The 9,977-nt window shown below is 34.3% G+C and overlaps 2 protein-coding genes across 3 annotated transcripts; one reads left to right on the plus strand and one right to left on the minus strand.

The window, feature by feature from the left end:
• Nucleotides 1–1,216: 1,216 nt before the first annotated feature.
• LOC108205060 (GTP-binding protein ERG) lies at nt 1,217–7,027 on the minus strand. Of its 2 annotated transcripts, XM_017374836.2 has the most exons (9): nt 6,406–7,027; nt 4,377–4,466; nt 3,726–3,871; nt 3,472–3,630; nt 3,320–3,386; nt 3,021–3,128; nt 2,637–2,776; nt 2,365–2,434; nt 1,217–1,355 (listed from the first exon to the last, which is right to left on the minus strand). In XM_017374836.2, exons 1-9 carry the CDS (start codon nt 6,889–6,891, stop codon nt 1,335–1,337), a joined length of 1,287 nt encoding a protein of 428 aa, XP_017230325.1. In that variant the 5' UTR covers nt 6,892–7,027; the 3' UTR covers nt 1,217–1,334. The 2 variants fall into 2 exon arrangements, with proteins under 2 accessions (XP_017230325.1, XP_017230334.1); XM_017374845.2 differs by lacking the exon at nt 1,217–1,355 and having other exon boundaries at nt 2,037–2,434; nt 6,406–7,026.
• A 1,638-nt stretch (nt 7,028–8,665) lies between these two features.
• Nucleotides 8,666–9,688, plus strand: LOC108216567 (uncharacterized). Its single transcript, XM_017389364.1, has one exon. It carries the CDS (start codon nt 8,666–8,668, stop codon nt 9,686–9,688), a length of 1,023 nt encoding a protein of 340 aa, XP_017244853.1.
• The last annotated feature ends 289 nt before the right edge of the window (nt 9,689–9,977 follow it).

Genomic DNA, 9,977 nt, shown 5'->3' on the forward strand with positions numbered 1-9,977 from the left:
CAGGGCTTCTACTTATTTTCCAAACACTTTAATCACTTATAAGTCTCATCTTGCTTCTAACTTCTACTCCACTTATTTATTTTAAGTAATAAGCACTTATTTTAAGCTCACCCAAACGGCCCCTATTTCATCTCGGGTGAATCTCGATAAATGAATACCTTTTGACCAAAATATGTTATATATTTTTATTCATTTATCAAAATCACTCATCTAAATACAAGGCTATAGCATTGCAGTTGAAACAAGAATTTCACCTTTTTCGTGAAAATACTTCTTCCCTGCTTTGACTTTTTCACGTATTTTATGATGAAAAAACAGACATGTTTCACACATTAATTTTCAAAAATTTCTTTTTTTGAATAATAATATAGATATTAAATTTATTCAAAAAAAACTTGAAAGATAATGGATAAAATATATTTATTTTACACCTCAAATTACGTGCAAAAAGTCAAACCTTAACACTTATTTTGGGATATATGGAGTATATGATGTGAAACTAGTGCAAACGTGATAGAGAGGGTTGACTTTGAAGAAGATATCTTCACTCAGGCACTCAAGCTTGAGATTTCTTATAGTTTCTCAAGAATGGTGAAATACCTGATAGGATGTGTGACAGTAAATTTCATGCATGAACTTTTCAATCACTTGGTGTTTTCTAACTCAACCTCACACTCATTGATACATATCTTTCCACCCCATATTGCATTGTATTCCTAACATATTAAATATGCTGTGACTTGTTTTCTTGTAGTTTTCAATAACACAACAGAGGCTAAGGCCTGATTCCTGATTGTGAACAAGTTCCATTGTCACAACTCACAAGAAATCACAACTAATGAGAAATTAGAGATCCGCTAGGTTTAAATATTACTAATCACTTGAAATAATATTTGTAACTCAGAAGATAACACATTTGAGGTATAAATCGACTAGTCAAGCAGAGCCAAGTTGTGGCTTGCATAATCTGGCTTGTTAAGAAAAACATGAAGCATTCTATGATCAAACAAACGAGTACGAGTGTGCAACCATCCCTTGTCGGGGGTAATGAAAGCAGCTCTCGCGAAGTTTAGGTCAAGTTTCACATGTAACTTGAACTCGAATAGGTTAAATGCCGCCTATCATTCGAAAATAGTATGATAACAGATAATAATATCCAGACAGACCTGTAAAACTCTGAAACAAATACATGAATCATATTTGAATTTGACTTGTTATTAAGCTGATTACACTGTTTCATGACAAATAGGTTAACGGTTTTTCTATGGTGTGCCCATGGGCACATGCTAAGCGCGGAAAATTTTGTGTTTGGATCATTTTGATTGGCTCCTATCTCATGATAATGGTGGACCCCCCTGCAAATACACCAACCACACCAATCAAAATCTCCCAAATACAAAAATTTCCGCGCTTAGCATGTGCCCATGGGCACACACTAGCCAAACCGATAAGTTAATTATGCTAATTTAGACTAATTAAACACACAGGACTGTCAAGGGAACCAAAAAAAAAAAAATAAGAATAACTTTAGTACAGCCCACCAAAAAACGAATAAAAATTTCTTTTGTCTCCACATATTCACAGATATGTGTACCCAATATTTATCTATCAATGAACTTTTGCCTTTCAAAAAAAAAAACGAATAAAGAGACTAACAGAAGAAACAATGAAGGTAGAAGAACAGGTGCAGAACATTCAGGAAAAATATTTATACAGTCCACCTGAAAATGAATAAAGAGACTACCGGAAAAAAATGAACGAAGAAAAACAGGCGCAGACTAATAAACCTGTAAAGAAGGGCAACCAAAATAGTCAAGAAGAATTTTTATGCAGGTCACCAGTCACGTGAAAATGATTAGAAAAAAATAAATAAATAATGAAGAATGGTTGCAAAATATAGCCCTCAAACCAAACTCAGGAATTAGAAAGGAGGTGCTTGGATTAAGAATATTGAAATCTTCAACGACTTATATTAAGAAAATTAAAATCTTTGAAACAACTAATTATATATATTTTTAAAATATATTCAGTTACAATTTAAAAACATAAACATAATATATTGAGAACATAAAGAAATATAGAGTTGCAGTCTACAGAACATGGCCGAACAAATAAGATATAGAATTAACTAGTACAAAAGGGAGCTATAGTGAAAAGTTGGAATAACCTAAAACTTTAGGCTCTCAACTATCTGAATGAAAGCTTCATATTTATTGTCATGTAGAATTCCGTGTATGCTAGACAATGTAAAACAATTCAGATAGGGTACTTGTACAATTAACAGGCTATTACTATGTACACCCGATTAGGAGGCCAAAAAAACAGCTCCAAGTCATCTGGCTAGTTGCATCATTTAAGTCTGACCTGGAGAAAGAGATGAACATTCCTCTTAAATATAGACCTCAGCTCTTCATTAGCTTCAACACCTATCCTCCTGAGTTTGTTAATAAGAAAACATAAGCTGCTTTGTGAGATACGAATCAATTGACACGATGTATTTTAATTATGGCTGTAAATTTAGAGGCCTCTAAACAAGGGAAATGCATAGATGGATGTGACACAGGCACTTGTTACAATCCAACTTTATGCACCAAAATGCACAACAAAGAGAAAATGAATAGTACAAAAAGTAATACCCTATCTTGGAGCCATTCTTCCCCACAAGAATTTTGCGCTGGCTCAGTTTGGGGGTGACAAAATGTTGTTCAATTCTAATAGAGCCATCTCTCAACTCCTTCCAATCCACCAACCGATGGTCAATACTATATGGAATTTCCTGTAACATCAACAAAGCTTATTATGATAATACTTAACCTGGTTCTATACAGACTCCCTCTTTTAAACTTGCTCTAGTACACTAGACATTCTAATAATTATTATAGAGACTTAGGTAATATGATTCATGGCACAATTCTCAACAGATTGGGAGGCAACAAAAGCGGGACATGAACCATAACACCAAATATATTCTAGAGAAAAGAAGACTAATTAATTAAAAATATGCTTCCTCCAAACACTACCTGATGTATGTGGTCTAATAATCTTTCACGTACAACTTCTAAGGATATGTTCTTCATGACTTCTTCACTCAGTGCGAGGGGATCTTCATCCCAAGGTCGTCTAACAGCCTAACAGAAGTAAAAAATATTAGAGGAATCCTAAACAGAAATAGTGCATATAACTTCGTCAATAAGCTATCTTTTGTGAGAAGAGATAGCACTCTCATGTGCAAGGAAACTACCCCCTTTTTTGTCATACTTATGACATGAAGTAAATTAGGCAACTATTATGAAGGTGCAACCAATGGAAACACACATGCCTGTTCCATTAAAAATTGAGTGAGATCTTTGACTCCAGAACCCTTCAGCCCTGAGATCATGTAGTACCTGAAACAGAAGCATGCATCATTACAAAAAACTTGAGAGGGCAATAAAACTAGTTTTATAACAGCGAGAAGAGGGGTTCTAGTACTTTTCATATCCTGGAAGCTCTTTGAATTGCTCAGCTACCTTCAACAGATCTTTTTTCTTCTCAACCAAGTCAACTTTGTTCATACATAATATGCGCTTTTGTTTAGGATTGGCATCGGAACCCATTCGATTGATTAATCTTACAACTCTAGTGTCAGGCCTATGATGTAAAATGTAATAAGAGACAAGTTATTTAGTAATTGAACTATATGATCAATAATCTATAAACTAATAAAAACACAAACCAATACTAACCTGGTAAGGTGCCTGTGAACATCAAAAATAACAATAAGAACATCATATAGATCAATTGCACTCCATGCACACTCCACCCGAACTTTTATGTCTTTAGACGGGTATCCTCCTCTGTTTAATGTAAGCCCTGGGGTGTCAAAAAAACACTGTACAGAAAATCAATCAGATATATTGAAATAATAACATTGCGCAGTCCTATCAAAACTTAAAAAACCGAATAAATGTATGCATGTTTTCCCTGTAATGCCTTCAGAACTCTTTGTTCTCAAACGGAGATCCAAATTTAATCACTACATCCCACCAAAAGTAGAACTTGCAGGGCATACTTCTTAAGCATACAACATACAGCTCAACAGGGATCTAGTATTCAAGTTCCAAGAGGTATATCAGAGATAAGTATGCAAAGTTCTAATGTGACCAACATACTTATTATTATTAGATGTACAGATATGTTTGGTAATTATAATTGAAAAAACCATCCTCGGACATAAATTTTGTCTGAACCCCAAATAAGCTTATAGTTGCTCTAAGAGATATACGTGACACTTCATGCGAAGGAGGGTCAGGAGGAAAACATAAGCTGGAAAAAAAAATTACTGTACAGAAATAAATATTCACGGATTCATGCATTTATCAGCACAACAGACATACAATTTGAGTGTTTCCTTTGGTCATCACTCCTAAAACTTCATGTGTAGTTGTATGTGTCTTTCTGGAAACAGCAGCAACCTTTGTCCCAACCTATAACAGAAAAGCAAATATTTGAACAAAATGCTTATCAAGTGATACGAGTATGCACAACCTAAAAAGAATACTATGCTGGAAATAGGGATCACAGGGAAAAAGTCTAAAAACATAATTGCTTGTAAGACATATAAAATTTAATAATTCCAATATATCACTACTGCGCCTAACAAGAAAGTAGGAAATACACTAACTGATACAGATGTAATACATATTAAAAGACCAGATACGCAGCAAGAGAGACTTCTGTTCTCGGGGAGTACTTCATAACGGTTCTTCGTCAATTGTTGCAATTGTTATCCATGTTTAGCCTTTTGCATTTGTTTTAAGCTACTCAATATATGAACTTTCCTTTTGCTAATTAAATATATGAACTTTGCAGATACTGATGTATAACTAAAACTAGATACAAACATGTCTTGAGAAATGGAATGAAACCACACAGTCCCTTAATACTTTATGAGTCAGAGCTAAGAGAAGAAAAAAATTTAGAAATTTCAAACAAAAGTAAGATGCAATTGCAAACTATTATAAACACTGTCTGTCTAATTGGGTCACATCTCTCTCCCTCTTCTTTGGATGTTTTTTATTTTCACTTGCATTCCCTCTCCCTCTATCAAAGAAATTTAACTCTCAAATTTCATATATACTTTCCCATTGTATTTCATGTACAAGGAAACACACAAACAAGTGTTCTTTATTTTAAAAAATAAAACACTTCCATATTATAAAAATAGCAAGGAAACTAGAATGGTGACACACTGACGCCGCCTTGATCTGCGGCATTTTTTTGACCATGTATACCGTACTTTTTCATAAAAAATGTGCAAATCCCGTACTTTTTCATGTAAAATGTGCAAGAAAATATTTCTACATTTCTACTTCATACTTAACTGTGAAATAATTATTTGATGTACAAGAGACTCTATATTGCCATTGATGTACAAGAGACTCCACATTGCCATTGGTGGATACACAGCTTTTAAGCATAAAGTAAAGATCAGTTTAGTTCCAAGAGTATTTGCATGACTAGACATGATCGAAGATATGATTCGAGAACCTCATTCTAGTTGAGTAAAGAACCTAAAATTTCCGTTTCTCTCATTTTGCGCAACATATCTCAAAGTGTGCATCTCTATATCTTTACAAACCGACATGAGAATGGACATGTGGGTTTATTGTTTACTGTCTTCACTTCCTCGTATACAACTTTCAAGTACGGAAAACAGATAAAGCTAACCATTAAGAAGGAAGAAGACTTAATAGCATAAGAGATTTTATTTTTATGAAAATACATAGAATTAAACCAAAGCTGGATTTGGCTACTTCCCTTACCGTTTATAAACGAAACTTCAAAGTTTGAGTTCATCAGCTAATCATTAGAACTGCAAATATCCAGCTCACAAAAAACTCCTTATACAAGTTTGCAAAGTGACATAACTTTGAAAGGGGTTGGCACCACCATAATTGACATAATCATATAAGATTAAGAGCCAAGATGTTTCTAAGTGATTATAATCAAAAGGTATTCACAAGAGAGGTGAAAATAAAATTGAAGATGTGAGCAAACTTGATAATTTGATCCTTCACTTTATCTAGTTTCTTGGCGAGCTTCACGTCTTATTCTCTAGTTGCATGTGATGATCCTGACGATTCTATACTCACAGTTAAATGTAATTGCTCTGAGTAGTATTCTCTTTTTACTTCTGAAATATTTTAATGTTCTTTCCCATATACTACAACCTAAAGGTAATCATACATTACAAATTTATCAATACATCACGCACAAACCGTCATTTTCCTAATAGGTTCCTAGGCTAACGTTGCCACATAGAAACTACGCAAGTCCACATCCAATCAAAAAAAACAATGCACCAAACCTCATAACCACACAAAAAGATACACATTACACAACCACTCGAAATGAAACTCATACCATAAAATTAGTAAGCGCAGATTTCCCAGCATTCGGAGCCCCAATAATCCCCACCGACAACGACTTCTGATCCTCCTCCTTAACCGACAAACAATCCACCTCCTCCTCCACCTCCTCCCCCTTCTCCATAACCGATTCCAACAAGGCCCTAGCTAAAACCGCAGCCCTCCTCCTCTTCTCCTCCTCCCTCTCCACCGCTCTCGACACACTCCTCCCCTCCACCTTCTTCCCAAACAGCTTCTCCTCAGCCCTCTCTCTATACCTCTCATCCCACCCCCCATCCTGCCCAACTTTTTCGACATTTCCCAAACTGGGTATCTCAAATTGAGTAGAATCAAACACCCCATCCCCGTTTTCATCATCAAACGCCACTTGGGTCTCTTTTTCTAGCTGGGCTGAGTAGAATCTTGGCGGAATTAAGGGGGCATTGAAATGGGGTCTTGAGAATTGGGAAGAGAGGGCTCGCAAGACTCTTAAAGACTTCATTTTTAGAGGATTGGGGGTGTTAATATAGGTGTGTGTAGAGGAATAGATTCATGGGTGATAGAAGGAAATGGTGATGATGAAGAAGAAGAAAAGAGACTTGGGGTTTCAGGGTTTAGCAAAAGAGGGGGTTTTGAATTGGGCTTTTATTTGGGCTTTAGCCGAAGTGATTTTTATTTAATATACTGCAGCTAATTAAGATTACAAAACGTTACTAATAATTTTATATTTTTTTTATTTTGGAAGCAAAACTTACTCCCACGGTCCAAAGTCCAAGCAGCTTCTGATACGTATTTTGAGATTTAAAATATAATTTATAATATTTTCTTAAAACCTTTTTTCTGGCCATTTAAACTTTTATTTAAAAACAAATAAAAAGTGTTATAAGACTATATATTTTTCATAAGAGTTTCAAAATATGTGCAAATTAAACGTAAACAACGTGCTGAGACTAGTATATTTTTGTGGTTAAAAACCTTTTTCTTCTAAATAATTAACTTCTAGTATTCAAGAACAAACTTGGATAATTCTTGTTTTTCAAAAAAAAAAACTTGGATAATTCTTCTTATTAAAGTTTAAAATTATTTATAATTAAATATAGAATTTTGGTTTTTCATTGCAATTTGCAAGCGGCTGTATTTTATCTTGATTTCAAAATATAAATCATTTACTTCTCATATTATAAATACTTATTTCAGCAAATTAATAATATCATACATCTTTTTAAATATATTATACTGAAAGTAATATTTGAATATGAAAAAAATCTAAACAAAGAAAAACATAATATCTTCCTGCATTTTATTATATATTTTATGCATATAATAATAATTGTTAATACTAATTTATATTAGATTTCCTGTCAAATAATTTTGATGTCATCCATTATCATAAAAGTTATTCAATGGAGTTAAGGTATGAGTATATTATATTCAATTCTAGAAGATTACGTGTGTAAATATTAGAGATGGCAATATTGGACCCTACTCGACAACCCGACACGAATTCGATCCGTAAAATACGAATTCTCTTTGCTTGTTTTGATTTATCGGATTTATGGGTTTTCTTATTTAAATTTTAAAGTCTTATTGTCTAAATCTTTGCGTATTAGTTAGATGATAAACTTTGTTAGATGAAAGAAATCTATAGGCGGCTATTGTATCTATGATACAACTTATCAACGAGCATGTAACTCGTCTACGAACATGTAGATCCCAGACGAAAAAAAATAAAACTTTAAATAAATCGATTTATTTATACATTTCAAAAGTAAATTATAAAATTATATTTATAAGAGTATTAAAATATGTGTCAAACATATAACACAATTATATATTCCTTAATTATTAACCAAAGCAATATCAATATTACATCATACACAACTCTATATACAGAAAAATTAACACAAAACAAAATTACAAGAATTAAGAAATTAACTCCACAGCTTCATTACAGCAGTTCAGTAACAACTCGCCATGACTCTTTCAGTGCAGCAGCAGCAGAAAATTAAAAAATAGAAGTCAGATCTTGAGACTTGCATAAAAACAAAACCTAATCAATTATAACTTATAAGGCCCATGAGCCCAATTCAAGCCCATCACAAACGCCGAACAGTGTAGTTTCAAATAACACAAACACACACTACACCCCTCTTTTTCTCCTCATTTTCTCGGCTAGGTTTTCAAGAAAGGCCCATTTTCCGGCGAACCACTCCGGCGGAGCTTCAAAGATCGGTACTTTTTAACTTTTTTAGCAACCCCTTTTGTTTAATTAAACAATGTATAGCTATATATACAAGAATTTAATCAAGAACATTGCTAATGTTTCTTTGAAAACAGCCCCTTTGTGTTTCTTAAATCAACGTCTTTTCTCAGATACTGTAAAAAATACTTCTACTGTGTCTCTTTTCAAGAATTATGGATTTACTGAGCCTCAAATTACTACTCTTTTGAGTAAGCGGCCTTCATTGTTATCTTTAAGTGAGGATAAAAATATTAGGCCTAGATTGGATGTATTTGCTTCATATGGGTTTTCTTCTGCTGATATATATCAGATACTTGTTTCGGATATCGATATCTTGAGACGTGGTATTAAGAATCAGATTGTACCTTGTTGCGAGTTTTTGAAGAGTGTGGTTAAGGATAATGAGAGTTTTATTGCTACTGTTAAGCGGTCTACTTGGGTACTTAAGCACGATTATAAGCACAATTTGCAACCCAATATTGAAGTTTTGCGGGATTATGGGGTTCCTGAGTATAGGATTGTGAGGTTTCTACAGGTTCAGCCGAGGGTGTTGATGTTAGGGAGTGATAGATTTAAAGTGGTCGTTGGAGAGGTTCTTGAAATGGGGTTTGAGCCGGTTAAGGGTCATTTCCTAACAGCTATCAATGCGCTTGTTGGATTAAGTAAGGAAAATCGAGAGCGGAAGTGGGATTTGTTTAAGAAGTGGGGTTGGACAGATGATGAAATTCTTTTGGCTTTTAGGAAGCAGCCTAATGTTCTTGTTGTTTCGGAGGAGAAGCTAGAGCGGGTGTTCGGTTTTTTGATTAAGAAAATGGGATGGAATGCGGCGGATGTCTGGTCTTGTCCTATCGTCATTTTGCATAGCTTGGAGAACTGGACTATGCCACGGTGTTTAGTTGTTCAGTTTTTGCTGTCGAAAGGTGTATTGCCTAAGGACACAACCTTGAACAATTTTATAGTACCAATGGAGAATCGGTTTAAAAATAAGTACGTGGATAAATATTGTTTGAAATATCCACAAGTACTCAAGTTGTATAAAAGGACAGTGGAAGCGTAGGTGACATCAGTGTCTATTAGATTGCTAATTGAGCATTGATGAATAGATCAGGGCCATTAAGCTTCGGTTTTCTGCTACCCAAAGAGTTTAAAAAGTCGGACAACATTAGGATTACAAACAAAGGGTCTTGACTTTTTTGTTTGATTTGCAGTAAAGGCTCGTTTGTGTGCACCACAGAATTAGAGATGTCTATAATTTGCATATCTTGTACCTGTATTGGAATGTCCTTTTAGTGACCATTTATCAATTGATGGTTAGCAGGCTTAGGTTGTCCAATATTGTTAACTTC

Source organism: Daucus carota, chromosome 1 (assembly GCF_001625215.2).
Source record: "Daucus carota subsp. sativus chromosome 1, DH1 v3.0, whole genome shotgun sequence".
Classification (NCBI taxonomy): domain Eukaryota; kingdom Viridiplantae; phylum Streptophyta; class Magnoliopsida; order Apiales; family Apiaceae; genus Daucus; species Daucus carota.

Excerpts from the sequence above, each read along its gene's own strand:
- LOC108205060 (XM_017374836.2), bottom strand. The coding sequence starts at position 6,891 with ATGAAGTCTTTAAGAGTCTTGCGAGCCCTCTCTTCCCAATTCTCAAGA. Across the intron at positions 3,872-4,376 it reads CCAAAGGAAACACTCAAATT|TGTTTTTTTGACACCCCAGG; the intron begins GTATGTCTGTTG and ends TTTTCTGTACAG. Across the intron at positions 2,777-3,020 it reads TATTAGACCACATACATCAG|GAAATTCCATATAGTATTGA; the intron begins GTAGTGTTTGGA and ends TTGATGTTACAG.
- LOC108216567 (XM_017389364.1), top strand. The coding sequence starts at position 8,666 with ATGTATAGCTATATATACAAGAATTTAATCAAGAACATTGCTAATGTT.